This window comes from Thamnophis elegans, chromosome Z, assembly GCF_009769535.1.
Source record: "Thamnophis elegans isolate rThaEle1 chromosome Z, rThaEle1.pri, whole genome shotgun sequence".
Taxonomy (NCBI): domain Eukaryota; kingdom Metazoa; phylum Chordata; class Lepidosauria; order Squamata; family Colubridae; genus Thamnophis; species Thamnophis elegans.
This window is the reverse complement of record NC_045558.1, coordinates 126,800,825-126,823,789: the sequence shown is the minus strand read 5'-3', so window position 1 is coordinate 126,823,789 and position 22,965 is coordinate 126,800,825. Positions and strand designations below refer to the sequence as shown.

General features: G+C 42.3%; 1 protein-coding gene across 1 annotated transcript; it reads right to left on the bottom strand.

Annotated features, from left to right (window-relative positions):
* Positions 1–761: 761 nt before the first annotated feature.
* On the bottom strand, positions 762–22,312 carry LOC116520662. Its single transcript, XM_032234945.1, has 9 exons — positions 22,088–22,312; positions 19,215–19,442; positions 17,245–17,272; positions 12,822–14,179; positions 9,744–10,991; positions 7,103–7,661; positions 3,497–3,633; positions 2,370–2,541; positions 762–1,726 (listed from the first exon to the last, which is right to left on the bottom strand). The coding sequence occupies exons 1-9, from the start codon at positions 22,307–22,309 to the stop codon at positions 1,434–1,436; spliced, it is 4,245 nt and encodes a 1,414-aa protein (XP_032090836.1). The 5' UTR covers positions 22,310–22,312; the 3' UTR covers positions 762–1,433.
* Positions 22,313–22,965: the final 653 nt, after the last annotated feature.

Sequence of the window (22,965 nt, the reverse complement as noted above, 5' to 3'; positions counted from 1 at the left end):
GCCCAAAGCAATTTTCAGGTCTCTGCTACGCATGTGCGCAGGAAGTGCATGTGGGAGATGTATGTGCGGGGGCGGGGGAGCATGGGGGAGTGTGGCGCACCTCCCCTGTGGCCTGTTTTTGCTCCCAGGAGGCTGCAAGGAGGGCTAGGCCCAAAATGGGGTGCGGGGGGGTTCACGTGCATTGCATTATGGGCACAGGGGTGCACTTTTGGCACATGAAAACAAAAAGGTTAGCCATCACTGTTTCTGTCTATCATAGGACCTTGTCACTGCCCTCCTTGCTGTTCATGCAAGTGTTAGTAGATAAATAGGTACCACTTTGTGAGAGGGTAACAATGTTCTGTGTGCCTTAGTGTAGAATCATGCCACATGACCACGGAAACATTTACATACCACACTGGCTCCCTCGGCCAAGAAATAGAGATGAGGGCCCACCCCTAAAGTCAGACATAGCTGGACAGGGGAAATCTTTTCCTTTATGGATCTGGCATCCATCCGTATAAATAACTCTATCCTAAGGTTCTGCAGTCCTGAAGATTCACAGAAGGCAATGTTTGGTCACACATTATACTTTTGGCCTAACTGACTGAAAATATGCCAAGGATTAAAGCAGAAGTGCCCCAAGATTGTTTCGTTCTGCAAACATGGCAGACCTCCAATTTTCAAAACTCGCTGCAACTTTATATTAGTATTAAGGACAAAAAGCAAAACAAAACAATAGTTGTACTCCATAGTGTTTATTATTTTCAGGTGGGTTTTAGAAAAGATGACATACTGGAAGCAGAAATGAACAATAGCGAGAAGAATTTGATATTTGGCCACGTGGGGAAAAAAACCTAAATCTTCACTCTACAATAACATCCCCTCCATTTTTTTTCTATTACGAGGGCGATTTTGGAAAGATAAACAAAACAAAAAACAAAAAAACAAAAAACAAGCACAGGTAACCTTTTGATAACTAGAACTACTCTTAATATTTACTTCATACAAGAGTTAAGCTTAATCTCACATTGCAAAGTAGGTAGAGTGTGTCACAAATAAAAATAAGTGGGTTTAGGAGGATGAGATAGGAATGGTACAATTCATTGATGCGTTCCTGGCATGAGGATGTTCCACGAACCATTTCCAGAGGATAAGATCTCAATTTGAAGTTGAATTGCGTGTTTCATTATTCTCCCCTAATCTCCCCTCAAGTAATACACTATATACACCAGTGGTGGGATTCAGCCAGTTCCTACCTATTTGGGAAAACCAGTTCTTAACTCTCTTAGAGGTTCAGAGAACCCGTTGTTGGAAGAAATCTTCTTTTTCCGCTTTACAGGGCTAATCCTGTAAGGAAGGCAGGAAAGAAACATTCTGGTGTTGTTTCTAGCTTAATATCTGCATGCTTCCAGTTGTCATCTACTGAGGTCGTTTCCCACCTCTCAGAAGAGCTATGATGAAGAGGTATGCCCACGGAAGGTGATCAAGTATTCAGGGTAAGCATGGTCATCAAAAAAGATCACAAAAATATTCGGCTTGCAAAGGACATCCACCAAACTATCATAGTAGCCGTTGCCATCTCGCTTCATGGGAGGCAAGACCATATTTTTTTTCCCACAACCATATTCCCCGGCAAGAACACGAGCTTGGAAAACGTATCGGAGCCCTTGGAGATCTGGTTTGGCATACAACACAGAACAGCCAGCAGCCACGGAAAAATAAATGCCGTCTCCGTAGATACATTCTAGAAAAAAACAAAAAAGAGCATCATATTTATTGCACAGTTACTCCGTTATTTCTCACACTTTTCTTCCATTTCAGCTGAGAACCATGATGGGGAACCTATGGCATGTGTGCCAGAAGAGCAATGCAGAGCCATCTCTCCAGGCACACGAGCCCTCGCCCATTGCTCTTCAGGGTTCTGGTGCACCGGCCAGCTGGTCTTCATGTGCTTGGGAGCGCCAGAAATTTGCCCAGTGCACATGCATGTGCCAGGCGGCTGCTCTTCTGGGTTCCAGTGCGCGCATGTACACCAGCCACCTGGTCTTTTGGTTTATGGCAAACATGCACACTCAAAAATCAGCTGACCGGAGCACATGCACTGGTCGGGAACAGGAAGATCATCTTCCCAGCGTGCACATGTGCACCTGGGACCTGCTCTTCTGGTTTCTGGCATGTGTGCATGTGTGCGCACTCTCCCATTTTGGCACAGTGCTGAAAATGTTTGCCAGCACTGGCTTAGAACTTAAAAGACTCACAGGTGTTATTTCATTTGCAGAAAAATCATCATATTTGGACCAACTTGGATTCTTTACTGGTTGATTTCTTTATTCAAGAGGGGTAAGCTTTTGGGAAAGAGTGATAAAAAATCCTTTTCAGTCTCTTACGTTTTCTAAAAGCATTTTTGAAGCCAATATCACAGACAGAGGAACAGTTTTCTGGCAGCGTTCCATGATAGAGAATGAGTTCGTTCTGTCCCGCTTGTGAATTTTTATTCTCCATCCAGCTTTTTTTCCAGCAATAGGAAATCCACAAATAGCTGTTTTGGATTCTCTCTACCTATAAGAAAGAGGCAAAGACCTTGGTGAGTCATTTTATTTTATTGAGCGTTGTTTGCATGAGTGAGTGAGTGAGTGAATGAGTGAGTGAGTGAGTAAAAAGAAAGAAGGAAGAAAAAAAGAAGGAAGGAATGAAGGAAAGAGAGAAGAAAGAAAGAGGAAAGTAAAGAGGAAAGGAGGGATGGTGAAAGAGGGAGGGAGGAGGGAAAAAAGGAAAGAAGGAAGAATTGGCACAGTGGTGAAGAGTGCAGTATGAGCCGAGTATGTGCTGAGGTATGAGCCAAGGTGGCACGGTGGTTAGAGTGCAGTACTGCAGGCTACTTCAGCTGACTGCTAGCTGCAGTTCAAATCTCACCAGGCTCAAGGTTGACTCAGCCTTCCATCCTTCCGAGGTGGGTAAAATGAAGACTCAGATTGTTGGGGGTCAATAGGCTGACTCTGTAAACCGCTTAAAGAGGCTGTAAAAGCACTATGAAGCAGTATATAAGTCTAAAAGCTATTGATATGTCTAAGAAAGAAAGAAGAAAGAAAAGAAAGATTCTTAAAATTGTAGATTGAGAAAAGTATAAGAGAATTGACCCGTAGTTTTGTGACTTTTTGCTATCATAAAATATCTCCCACTTTATCATGAAATGAGCTGTATCAAATCTCAACTTTAAAAGAAAGTATTTAATTGTATTATATGTATATAATTGTATTATATGATTGGTCTCTCCTGCTTAAATAATCTAAAATTACTGTAGTTATTTTTCTCTGTCTTTTTCCCTGTTTTGTACTTATTCTGTGCTTCTTATCTATTATAGTCTGAAGTTTATAATCTGATTTAGAGAAGGGGAATGCCTTAAAAATGCATACTAGCTAGGGAATTCTGGCAGTCCAGATATCATAAAGTTGCTAAGGTTGGAAAAGACTGGTCTATATTAATTCATCTTAATAGCAAATCGATCACCACTTACTTTGACAATTTGGTAGCGCCCAGCTGTCTTGCTGAAATTCTTCACCACATCCTGATATTCCTTCGAATATGTCTGCAGTTCCACTTTCTTAACTAAAGCTCCATCCATGGCTTCCCAGAAGGGAGCAATATTCTTTTCTGCAACAAATAAATGGATTGAATAAATGAATAAAGGAAGACAACTAAGATACTCTCATGATACACTGTATAGGTGGGAAGAACATTTTTGACCAGTTTAGAGCCAAGATCTTACATCATTCGGATCGGCTATAAAAGATTAATGAAGAGAAAACCACTCAACCATACAAATAATTTGTCTTTCAAACTGAGCAAGTGCAAAATAACTTTGGCAGGAGAGTTTCTCTGCTACAAATTTTATTAGCCAGCCTTGTATTATATTAAATATATTATATATGCATGCCATGCATTATATAGTATATGTAGATTATAATATGCATGAGTGTTTCTCAACCGTGGCAACTTTAAGATGGGCGAACTTCAACTCCCAGAATTCCTGAGCCAGCCATTTTGGGTGGTGAATTCTGGGAGTTGAAGTCCACCCATTTTAAAGTTGCCAAGGTTGAAAAATACTGTATTCTATCTATTCTATTGGGTTGCGTTGTGTTGTGTTGTGTTGCGTTGCATTGCATTGCATTGCATTGCGTTGCATTGCATAGATTGCTGACTAAAGCCTTTGCTCACATATACTCTTGGCCATATCCTCAAAGCAACTTTATAACCCATTTAAAAATATCCATGATTTTCATTTTGCTAAGCTGAGTTATTAATGTAGACCACATTTTAAAAAGGGATGTCAAACCTTTTACTGAATATTGCTGAAAACTTACACGTTTTCCCTCAGCAAAGAAAATTTAGATTGGAATTTGTTGAGTCAGAATTAACTGACAACACTGTTCGTTTATTTAATAGCAATGTTGTGTTAAAAGAAATACATGTCGATTTATCTAAGCTAAAATACAACTAAAATAGATTCTTGGCATATAAAAGAAAGCAACCCACTAAAGAATGGAGTTAGAAAAAGAAGAGAAAATGGGGATGATACAAGAAGTAAGTAGATTTGTTTCTATAGAAAACGCAATTAAAAGGATAATACAGAGAGGATGAATACAAAATATCTACAGGGCCCTCACATCCTAGAAACAAATGTTTCAATGCCTTCCCTCAGGACGCCATTATAGGGTATTGCATGTCAATACCAATAGACACAAAGACAATACTCAGCCACTCTGCCATCACTCTGCTAAACATCTAATTCCCACAACTCTTATCTTTTGCCTAAGGTTATTTACCCATTTAGTAGGGTTGTATTGCTATTATCTTTCTCATCATTCCTATTAACTTCCCCTATTGAGATCTTACGTTTTATCACTTTGTATCTTATGATTTATGATTGTATTTTATGATTCCTGATCTATTACTTATCACTTTGTTGAGAAATTATTTGTGTGCCCAATCACACCTGGCTAATAAAGAATTATATTCCATTCTACTCTGCTCTACTAAAATTAATTATTTGCATTTTTATATTGCACTAAATACTATTTATCTTTTTAGAAAATCCATATTCGTGATCCGCAGGATTTAAAATTATGAATTTAGTGGTCCCTGAGGTCCGGAAGGTTGGTGACCCCTGCTCTATTCCGTGTTTCTCTTATTTTGGGACCAAAAATAACCATGAAGGCTTGTTTTCAGGGGGGGGGGGGCTTATTTTTTTTTAACTTTTATTACAGTTTTTTTTTTCTGCTTACACAGGTGCAGTCTTTGCTGCCTTTTGTTTTGTTTTTTTTGTTGTTGTTTTTTTAAATAATTATTTTAATTTTATCAATTTCATATATACATTCACAATTATATGATCTCATAACTGTTATTAATAATATGTATCTATAACCATTTTTCCCTACTGTTGACAATATACTTGAAGATTGCTTTTTTAACATCCCATAGATCCATCTTATCTTACAACGGTCCTACTTCTTCTTCCCTCCCTCCCTCTTTCCTTCCCTCGTTTCTTCTCTCCTACTCCCCTTCCTTCCCTCCCTCCTTCCCCTTCCCTCCTTCTCTCCTTCCCTCCTTCCTTCCTTCCCTCCTTTCTTTTCTCCTCTCCTTCCTTATTATTTTTTTCCATGTTCAAAAAGCCCAGTTCTTCTGCTTGCTCACGGCAGAGCAGGAGAATTATTATTATTATTTATTTATTAAATTTATAGGCCGCCCAATCCCGCAGGACTCTGGGAGGCTTACAAAGCGAAAGAAAAAAGAAAAAGGAAAAAAAATAAAATAAAAAATAATTTAAAATTCACAACAAACATTCGTTCTAGCCGGGGCTGGACCTTTTAATAAGGTCAACAGCCCCAGGCCTGCCGGAAGAGCCAGGTTTTAACAGCCTTCCTGAAGGCCATGAGAGTGGGTAAGGTCCAGACCTCTGGGGGTAGCTGATGTGCTATGGACCAGTGCTGCCGCTGCAAGGCAAGGGACTGGTGGAGTTTCCCCAAACACCCCACACCAGCTTACCTTGGGTACTGCATCCATATCCCGAATGCTGCATCACGGCCTCAGCCACAGCATCAAGATGCCGCTCAATCTTCTGCTCCTTTGGGGCCGCGAGCAAGCAGAAGAAGTGAGCCATTGGCCCAGGGGTGCGTTCTGGCAGTCTCTACTGCCGATTTTCTCATGACCATGCCATGTTTGCGCACGCTTTATGCTCGCTGCACGCTCATGCCCAATACAATAAAAATTGCTCTGCGCATACACAGAAGCAAAAAAGCAAGATGGCGGGTGCCTACAGCACCACCCAGAGAACCAGTTCAGGGGTGTGTTAGGCCTGGGCCGTTGCCGGTTCCAGTGACAACCCAGACTGCCAAACCGGTCCAAATCGGCTCCTGTTGCATATGGCTGTTGGTGCTGCTGCCGTGAGGTAGGTGTCAGGGCGTGAATGACTTGGCTGTGGGGGCCCTGAGGTAAGCCAGTGTGGGCAGTGGTGGGATTCAAAACATTTTACTAGCTGTTCTTGGGGTGTGGCTTTGTGGGCGTGGCATGGCTCTGTGGGCGTGGCTTTGTGGGCATGGCAAGGGAAGGATACTGCAGAATCCCCATTCCCTCCCCACTCCTGGGGGAAAGTTACTGAAAAATTCCCATTCCCTCCCCACCCCACTAACCAGCTTTCCAGCTCCGTTCTCCTGTTCAGGGCAACAACCAAAAAAAGATCAGCTGGGAGGCAGCAGGGGCGGGGCCAGCCTATTTGTCGGTTCTCTGAATGACTCAAAATTTCTGCTACCGGTTCTCCAGAACCTGCCAGAAGGAGCTGAATACCACCTCTGAGTGTGGGGTACGTGGGGCAGCTCCACTATCCCCTGCCTCACAGCAGTGGCACTGCAAACAACCAGAAGGAATGGGTGGCCAGGGCAGCTGCGCAGGCATTTAAGTAGGTTGTGGCTAGGGCTTATATTCAGTGCATGCGTAAAAACATGCTAGGGCTTATTTTTGGGGATAGGTCTTATTTTTCAGGGAAAACAGAGTATTTATTGTATTTTATTATTCCATTCCACCCTAAAAAAGAGAGTTTTTAATAAAGTAAGATACATCTTCTCACCCGATAAGTAGATATCTCTCCTTATCTTGATTTTTTTCTTGCCTGGGATTAAGGCTTCGGCCTTCGGAAAGTTAATCAGCAGTTTATCTCCATTCCATTGCACTAGTGCCCCAATTTTCCTCTCGGTGTATGCCTGCTCCAAAGAGCTATTGGTTACTACGTCAAAGGCAGACCATCGATCATTGGATTTATGATGCCAACGGATATTCTCGTACAGCTGCTTGGAAATTGCCTGTTCAGCTTGATCCTTTTGGACCCTTGCAACGACGAGTTCCTCCAGCTTGGTGTAAATGTTCCTGGAAACGTTTTCAACATCTTTTTGAGAACCGGAAATGCAGACCACTTTTTCTCTTAGGCGATGGAAGCCAACCGGATACTGAGGCAAGACAATGTTGCAAAGGGCTTTAAGGCTGTCGTCAGCGAGGTTTGATATCTCAGCACTACAGATGGTCTCTTTGTGGAATTTGGCAATGAAATCTGACAAATTCTGCTTCAGTGAAGTGACTTTGCTTTGGATGCCCGTTACATGGATCACAGCTTTTTGGTCCTCAGCTAAGCCCTGAAGGGAGGAGGAAAAAAAAAAGAAATTTTTTTGTTTTAGTAAGAACAAAATCAAATGGGTTAGAAATCTGGATGCCTGTTCTGATTTGCATTGCATTGGTGTCGGAAGCGCCAAAGTGCTTCCGGATTCACAGGATTAGCCAATGACATCACTGTTGTCTTGGCAACACGTAATAGGGGCCTCCTTTCAAGTCCCTAGCAGGAGCTGGAGCAAAGGATGGGAACTCACCCCACTTACAGCAGCACTCGGGTCTTGAACTTGACTTTGCTAACCTCCCAGGAGTGAAATCCATCGTTGCACCTTTCCTATCGGTTTGATAGCAATATGACCATGTGCACACTCTCTTTGCTTACATGCACCACCTCCAAACATGTGCAGTGCGTGATGCACATGCACAGTGTAAAAAAAAAGTAAGGTAAGGGAACAGTGGTGGTGGTGGTGGGGAGAATCCACCGTGCTGCGTGATTTATATTTGCAGGATTTCCTCCTTTCTAGCTAATATAAACCATGTGGCACAGCTGATTGTTGGAAAGAGGATCACGTCATTTATTTTACTACTGGTTCGAGCAAACCAATAGCTTTTATTCTACCAGTTTGGGCAAGCTGGTAGCATTTCACCCCTGCTCCAACCTGGTGTCCTAATCACACGTCCTGCCATCTTCCTCAAGTTTTAATGTATGTTTCTAGAACTCAACGTACCAGAATTATTCCCAATCCCATTCAGACAATTTCTGCGAAACCAATCTAACGAAAAACAGTTCTAGTGCTGATGAAACATCCAATCAATCATTAATCAGGAAACTTGTATTGGGGTACATGCCTCAATTCAGGGATTTGACACAAGCCTAAGGCCTCTTTGGTATAGTTGTTAAGGTGCTAGGTTAGGAACTGGGAGACTGGGAGTTCTAGTTCTGTCTTAGGTACAAGGTGGGTGACTTTAAGCCACTCACTCCCTCTCAGCCCTAGGAAGCCGGCAATGGCAAACCTCTGATATCTTGCCAAGAAAACTGCAGGAGCTAGTCCGCATTGACTTGAAGACACTTATACAAAAGAGGGGAATGAATTCTGGTAGTCCGTGACTTACCACGATTTCTTTAGTGACCAAAGTTACAATGGCACTAAAAAAAAAGTTACTTGGGACCTTATTTCACACTTACAACTGCCACAACATGGGAACATAGTAATGGTGGGATTCAAAAATTTGTTACTACCGGTTCTGGGCGGGAGGCTTTGTGGGCATGGCTTTGTGGGTGTGGCAGGGGAAGGATTCTGCAAAATCCCCATCCCTTCCCCACCCCACTAACCTGCTTTCCAGCTCCGTTCTCCTATTCAGGGCAACAAAAGAAGATGAGCTGGGAGGCAGCTGGGGTGGGGCCAACCTACTAGTTCTCCAAATTGCTCAAAGTTTCCACTACCAGTTCTCCATAACTGGCTGAATACCACCTCTGGAACATGGTCACCTGATGAAAATTCATTGCTTAGTGGCTGGCATGTATTTATAATGTTTGTCAGTGACCTCTGATCACGTGGTCACTTTTCTGTGACAAGCAAAGTCAATAGGGGTGCCAGATTCACTGAACAACCGTGTTACTAACTGGGTATCTGCAGGGATTTACTTAACAACAGTGGGTAAAAAGATCATAACATGAGGCAGAACTCACTTAATAACTATCTTGCTAAACAAATTTTGGGCTCAGTTGCATTTATAAGTTGAGGACTACACACACACACACACACACACACAAAAATATATATATACAGTATTTTTGATAGAAGGACACAGAAGAACAACCAACTGTTGCCTTAAAAACACTACTCTGTTTCCTCAAAAATAAGACCTCCCCAGATAATAAGCCCAGATGGGCTTTTAAGCGCTTGCGCTAAAATAAGCCCTCCCCTGAGAATAAGCCCTCCCCGAAAATATTGCAACACAGCAGCAGCCATGAGGTGATCATGCTCGTCGCCTCTTGCACCTCAAAAATAATAAGTCTTCCCCGAAAATAAGGCCAAGCGCTTATTTCGGGGCTCAGAAGAAAATAAGACCCTGTCTTATTTTCGGGGAAACATGGTATTACTTACTTGAAGGGCTCCACCATTGCTAGAGAGGTGACTCTCCTGGGTTTGCATCCTGACAATACAATTCTGGGTTTCCGCCATGTTTTTCAGCAGATCTGCCCCCACGTCAGAGAAGTAGATGCATAATGCTTTCTTCTTCAGAGGTATCATATCAAACACCAGAGAATCCAAATCTTTATTGATCACAGGAATGGCTTTCTTCACAAATTTCCAGAGTCCTTTGACTTTCAGATACAACCCATCATCATTTTGCTTGAATTTGATGTTCACCTTGAGGTGTTCCCAATTCATAATGTGAAGGACCCTCTCTGCAGCTAATACTAATTCTGGTTTAGTAAGCCTAATACTTTCTTTCAATGGGGAATTATCTCTGAAGTACTCCTTAATATATTCTTCTACCACAGCAGTCTGAAGAGAAGGGCCGACCACGGTCACCTGACTGGATGGAGTGTAATGAATGGCAACTTCCTTATCCAACTTTAATCTGTTTAACATGTCTTCCCACTCTGGCTCTTCAGTGGCCCATTGCAACTGAGGTGCAATTTCCACGGTCGTCTCAAACACCTGTTCCATTAGAATCTTTTCAGCTTCTTTGATTTCACCAAAGCTGAAGCCACCAACTTGGACAATTTCAGAGATCTCCAAAACGGCGGGGATGTTCCTTTCCCAAAAAAAGGCCTTGTGAAAGAGCTTGTCCCATTGGGCCTTGACAAACTGAAACTGGAGTTCGGAGAGAGAGACCGTTAAAAATTGAAAACCATTAAAGAATTCCTCGAAGTTCCGCCTCAGGTTTACCAACTTCTGACGGGGACCTCTAAATAAGATGGTTGTCGGGTCATTGGCCAAGACTTCTGTACTTACAAAAGGACTTGTTGGAAATCTCTTCTGGAACACGCTTTCTTTTATAACAATATAAGGGATTGACTTATATTCAGCTTTGACTTCAATTATTTCGGACTGATATTTCTTAATCTTTCTATGAACAGCTTCTAGGACATTTCCCACATCATTCTGGAAACCACAAATCTGGACTTCAGTTTCCTGCAGCCAACGGATATCTACAGGAAACCTGTGGAATATGTTGCTGAGGAACTCATCGACGCTCATATTTTTAAACGTGGCAATTGCTTCATGACAGATTGATATTGTACAGAACTGTGCAAGGAGACCAGTCACAATATGCTTCAACACGTTCACGGGGTTCCATTTGCCCATTATATAAATTGCCTCTGAGAAGCCTGTATCAAATCTCTAAAAATTAAAAAAAATTGGATGTTAGGGACACAACAGTTCTTGATATGATCGATAATGTAAGTCATAAAATCAGTGTGAAATCTGCATTCGAAATTCATATAGCTGACAAACAAATTCTTCCTGTCGGTATCACTGATAATATTCCATCTTGGCCTACATCACTTTTTAATAAACTTGTTTTAAAAGTTTTATTTATTTATTTTCAATTTTAAAAAAATATAAACATCCCATCTTTCCCTAAGCAGTGTATCATCTGGGTACAAATATTTCTGTGCAACATTCTTCCATAAGTCATATACACTGAATATTTAAAACATTGTAAAATTCTACATTTCCTTCTTAACATATCTTCTAATAAAAATGCAATAATAGCATTAAACATAGTTATTCTCATAATACTAGTACTAACTAAAATTGTCATTTTATTCTTATCTCTATCTTGGCATATTTTCTATTCTTCTTTTTGCCTTCTTCTTCTATTTCCAATTTCCTTTTTTATTCTCTAAATATTGATAAAACACTTCCCATATCATATAATAATCTGTTCTTTCTTCTTAATTCCCAATGTTAAGTCTATTCATTTCTACACATTCTAATATTTTCCTAAACACCTTCTCGTCAGTAGGAATCTCTTCACTTTTCCAATATTATGCAAATACAATTCTAGCTGCAGATAACATATGAATACAATTAATATATATTCTCTTTATTATAAGTTTCAGGCAATATCCCCAACAAGAATATTTCTGGTTTTAGCTCAATGTGTTGTTTTATCATCTTTTCCAACCATATCTTTACTTTTGTCCATTACTTCTTTGCTTTTCCACATGTCCACCACATATGATAGTAAGATCTAGGTATCTAATATATTTGTTGAAGTTGGCTGAAATGGCAAAACTGACTGCCTTGATCAAAGAAAAGAATATAAGTACTTCTGTTTCCACATGGAAGCCGCTTCTGAACTCCATGCTTGATGTGGAAAAGAATGTAACTCTGACTTTGGGTTTTACAGGTTAGATTGGTAGATCTTTATTGAAATGGTTTCTCTTCTGTAGGTGTGGCCTGCTTTTTGTGAGTGGCTTGCCGGCCATGTGATTGGGTGAGTGTGGCCAACTTGTAAAATGTGGTGAAACTCACTTAACAATGCTCTTGCTTAGCAACCAAAATGTTGGCTCAGAAACTCTGGCATTTGAAGCACACAAGTCTTAAAGCTATGAAGTTACAAGACCGTTGCACTCCTAACCCTTTAGAAAAAAAAAAACCCCAGAGGTGTTCAAACTTGAGAGATTTAAGACTTGTGGACTTCAACTCCCAGAATTCCTCCTCTCACTCTTCGTCTTGATGATGTGCGGACGGGCGGGGGGGGGGAGGGAGCTGGAACCGGTTCTAAACGGCATGGTAGATTTGTAGAACCTCTTCTATAGAAGAGGTTAGAACTGGCAGGAACCCACCCCTGATTGAAAATGAACAAAGAAAGATTCAACCTGGAAATGAGAAATTTGCCAATAGTGCGAACAATCCACCAATGGAAAAGCTTGCCTTCAGAAGTTATGCAAGGTAGCTTTCAATAAGAGGCTGGACTGCCATCTGTCAGAAATGGTTTAGAGCAGTGTTTCTCAACCTGGCTGGGGAATTCTGGGAGTTGAAGTCAGGACATCTTCAAATTGCCAAGGTTGAGAAACACTGGTTTAGAGTGTCCTGCATGGGCAGGGGGTTGGACTAGATGAAGCTCTGAACATATATTTTGCATTCATCCTTATGTATAAGCATGGGTGATTTAAAAAAAAAAAAGCAAATAGAAACTATAAAATAATAGAATATACTTACTTCTTTGATGGAGTCCTCGTTCATGATGCTCTTCCAATCATCGGATTCTTTCGTTTTCATCCTCACAATGCAGCCCAAATTCTGAGCCATGATCTTGAATAGACTTGCTCCAATTCCAAAGACATATTCTTTGAGAATTCTCCTCTTTAGAGGTACGATATCAAGCACCAAAGAATCCAAGTCCTTCTGGATGGCTGGAATGGCTTTTTTCACATATTTTCGAAGGCCTCTCACCTGCAGTACAGAAAGCTGACTGTCCACTTGGAGTGCAACATTTATGCTAAGTTGTTCCCGGCCCATTATATGAAGCAGATCCTTCCCGGCTAAAACTAATTCTGGTCTAGTGAGCCTCATGTTTTCTTCCACTGAGGAATTCTCCCTCAAATATTCCTTAATAGATTCCTCTACTTGAAAGATCATGGGACAGAAACCCACCAGGATCACCCAACCAGATGATACGCGATGAATGGCTACTTCCTTATGAGCTCTCGAATGTTGTTGCAGCAGTATCTTCCATTCTGGACACTGGGTAGCCCATGCCACGTCCTCTGCGACCTCCACAGGCCTTTCGCACACCAGCTTCATGAGGAAATCTTTGGCTTCTTCCATCTTGCCCAAGTCTAGGCCAGCAATCTGGGCAGCCTCAGAGAGCTCCAGAACAACCGGGATGCTCCTCTCTAGGAAGAAATGGTTGTAGAAGGCTTTGTCCCAATGCGCCTTCACAAACTGCAACTGGAAATCGGACAAAGGGACAGGTAGGATCTGGAAGCTGTCCAAGAGTTCATTGAAGCGCCTCTCTGCTTCCTTGACTCTCTGACGGGATCCCCAGAATCTGATAGTTGCAGGAGTCTTGGGAATAATTTCAAGCTCTATCATAGGATTGGATGGGAGCAACTCCTGAAGTGCAACATCTTTGGCAATTGTATACCAGAGCACTGGCTCAGCGGCGTACTCACAGCTCACTAGTTCCCTTTGAGAGGCCTCGTGGGCGAGGTATTGTAAGAAGCAATTGATCTCATCCCACAGGCCTACAATCCACATTTGGTCAAGGATGTAGATCCTGAGGGATTTGAATCTCTTCACAAGCCTTGGGTGGTCCATCAAGACTTTTAGAATCTCTTCTCGTGTCTCGCAATGCAGCACATACTTCTTCCTCACGAGCTGAAAGCTTTTTTCTAAGTCAAGCAGCTGCACAGGTTGATGGATGGCCTGGAATGTCAACAGTCTCCAACCCAAGTCTACCTGGATGGCATAGCCAGCTTTCTTCAGCTGCACTTGAAACTCATGGAAGGCACTTGAGTTTTCCTCAAGATACTGGAGGAAAAGGAGTTCTTCCATATGACACGATCCCACCGTCTCTGAAAGAAAGATGGGGGTCCTGAACATTAGGCCGGGTTGCTTAACGCAATCTGATTTTCTTCTCAATTTCCCTGCTCCCATATTGAAATACTTAAAGGGAAAAAAAAAACCTTCTACAAGAATCTGGGAAGGAGGAAAAGCTGAAGTTTAGCTGTAGAGAAAAAAAAACTCAGTTTGGGTTAATTCCACCATCCGTGGCCAAAATCAAAGTCTCGTTATCCAACTATATAAGCTAAACATGTGTCTTCTGAATCCCATCTAAAGCTACGTTGCCACTGTTTAATCATGCCTCTCAAGTTCACTTCGGTTGGCTAGTTTCAGGGAATCCTCAACTTACCACTACAATTGGGACCAGGATTTCTGAGGTTAAGTAGTCGTTAAGTGAACCTTGCGCAATTTTTATCCCTACCCCCTACCCCCGAGTTTAGTATATCAGTGAAGTTAAGCGAATTACACATTCATTAAGCAAATCTGGTTCTCCCCATTGATTTCATATGAAACTGGCTGTGAAAGGCACAAATGATAATCAAGTGACCCCAGGATACTACAACTATCATAAAGAATGGGATGGGATGGGATGGGACGGGATGGGACGGGGTAGCATAGCATAGCATAGCATAGCATAGCATAGCATAGCACAGCACAGCACAGCACAGCACAGCATAGAATAGCATTGCATAGCATAGCATAGCTAAGCATAAGCATAAGCATAAGCATAAGCATAAGCATACGCATACGCATACGCATACGCATACGCATACGCATACGCATAGGATAGGATAGGATAGGATAGGATAGGATAGGATAGGATAGGATAGGATAGGATAGGATGGCATGACAGTGTAGGATAGGATAGGACAGGACAGAATAGGCAGGACAGGACAAAATAGAAGAAGACAGACCAGACCAGAATAAGACAGGACAGGACAGGACACAATAGGACACACAGGACAGGACAGAACAGAACAGAACAAAACAGAATAATAGAATTGAAAGAGACTTTGGAGGTCTTCTAGTCCATGGACCATGGACCATGTTTGATTGGAACCCTATTGAATGATCTGCAGAATTCTTCGGGATGCTGCTAACTAGGCAGCGTTCCTAAGGTTTCTTTCAGATTTTTTTTTTTATTGTGCCATTAGTTAGGGGGATCCGAAAATACTCTATGGATAATGTGGGCAAGCTTGAAATAAACAATGCAGCCATCTCAGTTGGGGAGGAGTTAGGATAAGACAGAGCAAGTCACTGATAAGCCCGACATTTGTTTCAGTCCTTTCATAATAGCACTCAGACTTATATATCACATCACAGTGCTTTTACAAGCCCTCTCTAACCATTTTACAGAGTGAGCCTGTTGCTCCCAACAATCTGGGTCCCCGTTTTACCCACCTCAGAAGGATGGAAAGCTGAGTCTTATCTTTGAGCCTGGTAAGATTTGAACTGCCAAACTGCAGTCAGCCAGCAGCCAGCAGAAGTAGCCTGCAGTACTGCACTCTAATCACTGCGCCACCGTGGCTCATAGCAACACTTAGCTGTGGCTCACTTCTTATATATCGCTTCACTGTGCTTTTATAGTCCTCTCTAAGCGGCTTACAGAGTCAGCCTATTGCCCTCAACAATCTGAGTCCTCATAATAGGGGAAATAAATTTTGAGGGGTGCTCTCTGAGCTTGGTACCTAAACTACGTAACATCATCAGTGCTAAATTATTTAATTATTTAAATGAATTGTTTTTGTTTGTTTGATATACCAAAAAACATATTTCACATTTAATGAATGAATGAATGAATGAATCCTCCCCTCCAAAAAACAAGTCCCACAAGGGGAAAAAATAATAGAAAAATGCATAAACTTGACAAAAAACGAGAACGGTGGACAGAAATTCATTACAGCAATAGACTTGCAGCAGAGTTTTACATTGCATCTTATTAGAAATAAGGAAAGATCCCTTCCAATTCTGTTATTGGGAAACCTTCAAAAATGAGGCAAAAAACCCCATCAAATTTACAAAAGAGCTTTTTTTTTTCCTATCAAGGCAACCCAGCTAAAATCTAGTGTGCCTATGCTGCCATCTAGTGGATAATCTTGCTAATAATGTATAATTTGCTGTATAAGTAGTTTCAAAGCTGCTTTTCAAGGAGCAACTTGACCTGGTTTTTCTTTGAAGATGTTTCGCTTCTCATCCAAGAAGCCTTCTTCAGCTCAAAGAAAAACCAGAAAGTCCAGCAAAAAAAAAAGTCCTTCTGCAAAAGCATCCTCAGATTAACAATGATCTGGTTGACTGAGAATCTCCATAGATACTGTATAGTTAGTTCTTTCATTTCTTTATCAATTTGCCACCTATATTCCCATGGGATTATTGAAGGCGGGCTTATGATAAGGGAGAAAAATGAAAGAAGTGTAAGCAGAACATAGGTAACATAAGCCGAGATGGCGCATTGGTTAGGGTGCAGTACTGCAGACCACTTCAGCTGACTGCTATCTGCAGTTCAGCGGTTCTAATCTCACCGGCTCAAGGTTGACTCAGCCTTCCATCCTTCCGAGGTGGGTGAAATGAGGACCCAGACTGTGGGGGCGATATGCTGACTCTGTAAACCGCTTAGAGAGGGCTGAAAGCCCTATGAAGCGGTATATAAGTCTAACTGCTATTGCTATAATAGAACAATAAAATAAGTGAAGGAATACAATAAGAATAAATACATCAATATGGCAACTGTACTAATTGGATTAATTTTAATTTTGGCTATTTTAGGCGGTTAGCATGCTGTGCAACCTGCGTTTATTCATGATTCAAATATATATTACAAATCCATAAAATGAGATACTAATCAGGTTAATCATATTGTCACACTATTTAAATCATTCCCACATTTTTTGATAGTTGGAGAACTCAAGAATAGCTTTGTCCATTGCTTATCATTTCCTTAGCATATAATGATAACCATCATGTAGCACAATTGAAAACTGAAAGTCAAATTAATACATGTATGGAGTAAAAACAACCACATTCCCTGACATCTGTGTTGTGTCTCATTGTTACAGCAGTGAGAACTGCAGAGTCTTACCTGCATCAAAAGAAAGACAATTTTCTACCTGTTAAAATAAAAAAAAAACATTTCAGTTGGACACGTTAAATGAAAAGTAAAGATATTCTAGAGCTGGCATATTTCTTATCTATTTAAAAAGGGAATTATTTATAAAACTTATATGCCACCCTTATCAGAGTGACTGATATCCAGAAATTAAGCACTCTATTGCCTGTTTTGTGGCTCAGTAGCTAAGACACTGAGTTTGTCGATCAGAAAGTTTGGCAGTTCGATGGTTCGAATCCCTAGTGCCACATAATGGAGTGAGCTCCCATTACTTGTCCCAGCTTCTGCCAACCTAGCAGTTTGAAAGCATGTAAAAATGCAAGTAGAAAAACTAGGAACCACCTTTGGTGGGAAGGTAACAGTGTTCCGTGCATTTTTAGCATTTAAGTCATGCCAGCCACATGACCACAGAGACGTATTTGGACAGCGCTGGCTCTTTGGCTTTGAAACGGAAATGAGCACTGCTCATCCCCTAGAGTTGGGAACGACTAGCACATATGTGCGAGGGAAACCTTTACCTTTTATTGCCTGTTTTAATTTCCACAAGTCCTTGTGTTGTTCAGGTTGTAGTGCTCAGACACAAAGCTCAAAGAAATGCATCTATTACAGAATAGGAATATTGTGGTATACCCAGAAAAACATTGTAACACGCACAATAAATGTGCAGGAAATCAATACAGTATTCTTACACAGATCAGGCCTCCCAATCCTTCCCAATCCCAGATCTACGGATTAGCTGACAAGTCCAGGCATCTAAAGTGTGCAAAGGTTTAGAAAATCTGATCTGGATAGCATTTCCTTCTTCATCTGACAATCCACATGGATACAAAGTAGTCCTCAACTTACGACCACAAATGATCCCAAAATTTCTGTTGCTAGGCAAGACTCCCGTTAAGTGAATTTTGCCCCATTTTACATCCTTTCTCATTACAGTTATTAAGTGAATCACTGCAGTTGTTCAGTTAGTAACACAGGTGTAAGCGTTCCAAATACCATCCAGAAATAAATCAGAGTCCAAGGCAGAACTATCCTTAAACTTCCAATTTAATAAGAGGGACATGTTGGCACATCTGTGGAAATCCCGAATCTGAAAGCTTCCTGGGTTCCCACCCAGTTGAAAATTCAATATCTTGCCCCTACACCCACGTTCATCACATGGTCCAATCTTCCTCTGCCACACTGGCATGTCCACCCATCTAGTTCTGGTCAGGTGCAGAGGTGCAGAGACAAAAGATGACCTTGGGCTTCTAGAAAGGAATGGCATCCCCCTCCCAATTACTACACTAATGAAACCGCATAGTGAAATAATAGAGAGTGTGGCAGGCCAAAGATGCTAAAAGGAATATAACTGCAGGCATGACAACAGAATTGTTAAGTGAATCTGGCTTTCCCATTTGACTGTCAGAAAGTTAGAAAAAAAGATTACTTGACCCGGAACATTGCATCCCTCATAAATATAAGTCAGTTGTCAAGCATATGAATTTTGATCATGTGACCATGGGGATGCTGCAATGGTTATAAGTGTGAAAAACGCCATAGGTTTTCCACACTTAACAGTTTATTTAGTAACTGATCCAAGTTACAATGGCATTGAAAAAAGTGGTTTTTGAAAGGCCACTAAATGAACTGTTGATATATATATTCAAGCTATTTAGCTCTCATCAGCTAGCCACACCCTTCCTGGGATCCGAACCTTGGCTGTTTTTAAATATTAGGCAGTTGTATTAGCCTCTAAGCCACAAGCTCTTCTCCCTTATCAGCTGAGCCAAGGAAATGATTAAGTGTTATGTCAAAGCCCCTGGTATGCCCAAATATGGAAGGAGCATACTGCTTCCCTTTATATGTGTATATGTGTGTATACACACATACACACATACACACATACACACACACACACACACACACACACACACACACACTCCAGATGCTCCCATGATGGTTACCGGGCGTGGCAGAATCCATTCTGGAAGGGACCTGATTTGCACCAGTTTCATCCAAGTATTGGGAAAGTTTTTCAAGAACTGATTAATTTCTTCCAGCAAGATAAGCAGCCATTCCCACATCACAGCTTGATCTGAATCTACTGGCAGGAGGATGGGAAACGCAATGGATTCCAGGAAGGACCCATAGAAGGTGCTGAGACAGCTCTGGACCATGTTCCGAATAGCCTGCTGGGAAAGCAACATACATAAAGATGATTAGAATGAGCAGCAAAGATGATTAGGGGACTGGAGGTTAAAACATATAAAGAACAATAGCTGGAATTGGATATGCCTAGTCTAAGGAAAAGAAATAGCAATAGCAATAGCAGTAGACTTATATACCGCTTCATAGGGCTTTCAGCCCTCTCTAAGCGGTTTACAGAGAGTCAGCATATTACCCCCAACAATCTGGGTCCTCATTTTACCCACCTCGGAAGGATGGAAGGCTGAGTCAACCCTGAGCCGGTGGGATTTGAACCGCTGAACTGCTGATCTAGCAGTAGCTTGCAGTGCTGCATTTAACCACTGCGCCACCTTGGCTCATAGAAAGCTAGGGGTGACATGATAGCAGTCTTCCAATATCTCAGGGGCTACCACAAAGAAGAAGGGTGGTCAACCTATTTCACAAAGCACCAGAAGATCAGTCATGCAGCATTGGGTGGAAACTAATCAAGGAGAAAAGCAACCTAGAACTAAGCGGTAATTTCCTGACAGTTAGAAGAATTAATCAGTGGAACAACTTGCCTCCAGAAGTTGTGAATGCTCCAATAATGGAAGTTTTTAAGATGTTGGATAATCATTTGTCTGAAATGCTATAGGGTTTCCTGCTTGAGAGGGGGGTTGGACTAGAAGATCTCAAAGGTCTGGTCCGATTCGGTTCGGTTTGATTCGATTCTACCCTACTCTACTCTACTCTACTCTACTCTACTCTACGCTACGCTGCGCTACGCTACGCTACTCTACTCCATTCCATTCCATGTACCATTCCATTCCATATTCCTCTCCACTCCACTCCATTCCAAATTCCATTCCATATTCTACTCCATTCCATATTCCATTCCATTCCATATTCCATTCCATATTCCTCTCCATTCCATATTCCACTCCATTCCATTCCATATTCCATTCCATATTCCCCTTCATTCCATTCCATAGTCCACTCCATTTCATTCCATATTCCTCTCCACTCGATTCCATATTCCATTCCATTCCATAGTCCGCTCCATTCCATATTCCTCTCCACTCCATTCCATGAAAAAACTAGCTCAAGGATTATGCCCATAGTTGCTAAGTGAATCAATGCAAAAAGATCAGCCATCACATGATGTATGATGGGGGGGAGAGAAAAGGGCATTGATTCCGACTCTTTTTAGCACAGTACAGCAACATTGCAACCCCACCTTTTTACTTTTACACATTAGTATGTAACTCGCCATTCCTATAACAACAAATCTAACTAATCGGGAAAAAAGCCCAAAGGATGGTTTCAACTGGATTAGTTCCAGTGCAGTTCACTGAACTGCACACAATGCACACATCTGCAAAACAGACAGAAGTTAGGATGCTCAAAGAATGATTTCAACTGGATTAGTTCCTTCCTTTCAACCTAACTAGTAGTCAATGGTGGGTTCCTACTGGTTCAGACCGGTTTGGCCAAAACAGTAATGGTTTGGCCGCCTGGGTCACTAGAACCTGCAGCAACCCAGGTCTGCCACACCCCGGAACTGGTTCTCCCGGCGGAGCCGTAGATGCTGCCATCTTGTTCTTGGCTTCTGCGCATGCGCATAACAATTGTTGTTGAACTGTGCATTGGCACAGTCATGAACGAACCAGCAGTAGTGCCTGCTGGAATCCACCTGTTAGTAGTGTTATGGTGAGGGCAGTATAGGAAAATGGCTACATATGACAACATAGGAGGAAAATCTCTTGAAAGAATGAATGAAGAATGAAAAGTGAGATCCTTAGTAGTCTCTGAGCTTGGTGCCTCTCTTGCAGATATTTCATTGCCCAACTAGCTAACATCATCAGTGCTAGCAGAACTAGCAATGACGGTGTTACCAAGTTGGGGTAATGAAATGTCTGCAAGAAAATCACCAAGCTCACGGAGCGCCTAAGGACCTTACAGTTCAATCCTGAGCTATATAAATATTATATCAGTAGAATGAAAAGTAGAGGACAGGCATTTAAGACCTGCCCAGATCTAGAAAGTTTGAATAGGCATTTTCAAGAAGAACCTCAGAAGAAAAATGAAAAGGAGAAAGCTCACTATCAGAGATCAGAAAGAAAACAGAAATGTCTTTACAATATCTGAGGGAGGGAGGGAGGGAGGGAGGGAGGGAGGGAGGAAGGAAGGAAGGAAGGAAGGAAGGAAGGAAGGGAAGGAGGTGTATAGAATGTGGATAGGAGGGACGGGAGGGAGGGAGGTGGATAGGAAGGAAGGGAGGGAGGTGGATAGGAAGGTGGATAGGAGGGAAGGAAGGAAAGGGAGGGAGGGAGGTGGATAGGAAGGTGGATAGGAGGGAGGGAAGGAAGGAAGGTGGATAGGAAGGTGGATAGGAGGGAAGGAAGGAAAGGGAGGGAGGTGGATAGAAAGGAGGGGAGGTGGATAGGAAGGTGGATAGGAGGAAAGGGGGAAAGGGAGGGAGGTAGATAGGAAGGTGGATAGAAGGGAAGGAAGGAAGGAAGGAAGGAAGGAAGGAAAGAAGGAAGGAAGGAAGGTGGATAGGAGGGAAGGAAGGAAAGGGATAGAGGGAGGGAGGTGGATAGGAAGGAAGGAAGGAAAACACACAAAGACAGATATTGGGCATCAACATAATAGCTTCTGTCCTGTTTACCTTTTGCACTTCCTTAGGCTTCCATTGCAAATCATCATCAAGCCTTACTAGGTATATCATTCTGCAGTCGAGCTCTGGAAAGGCTGAAGCTGACACCGAAAGAATGTCCCCTGGACACAGGTCACAGCATTGGGGGAAAGTCTGCAGAGCCTTCTGGCTGATGGCATGGACTCCTGGGCCCCAGTCCAGCCCCTTAGGATCCAGAACCAGGGGAAGAACCATCACATCTGCCTGTCCATGAAGAAAAAAAGGGGGGCAAAAACGCAAATCAGACCTTCAAAGTAAAAAGAGGCACAAAGAGATCACCCCCTTTTTTAAAAGCAAATGACCAGCAGCCCAATTTCTGACATGTCGTGGATGTTTTGTGCTCTCACTTGTTGTAAGCCCCCCTGAAATCATGAGGTGAGATCAGGGCTGGAATTCAGTCGGTTCGTACTGGTTTGGGAGAACCAGATGCTAATTTTACATCTGGTTCACTGAACCGGTAGTTGCAAGCACTGGCTGGCCATGCCCATCCCACCCTGCCCCTCCCAGAAGTCTCCACGTGGCCTGTTTCAGATGCCAGGTAACTGCACGGCAGAGGCTCTTGGAAGGCAAAAAACCTCCCGGAAGTGCAGGCTTGTTTTCAGCCTCTAGGGAAGGCCATTTTCACCCTCCCAAAGGTTTGAAAAAAGTCTCTGGAGCCTGGGAAGGGTGAAAATCCCCGCCCCCCCGCCGCCATGGTGCAGAAGGCTGAGTAGGCCACACCCACCATGTCCACGCCCACCCAGCAACCAGGCAGAGAACCGGTTGCTAAAAATTTTGAATCCCACCCCTGTGTGAGATGTTAATTTAATCAACAACAACTGGTCCTCAGTTCAGGGTTCCGATACAAAGGA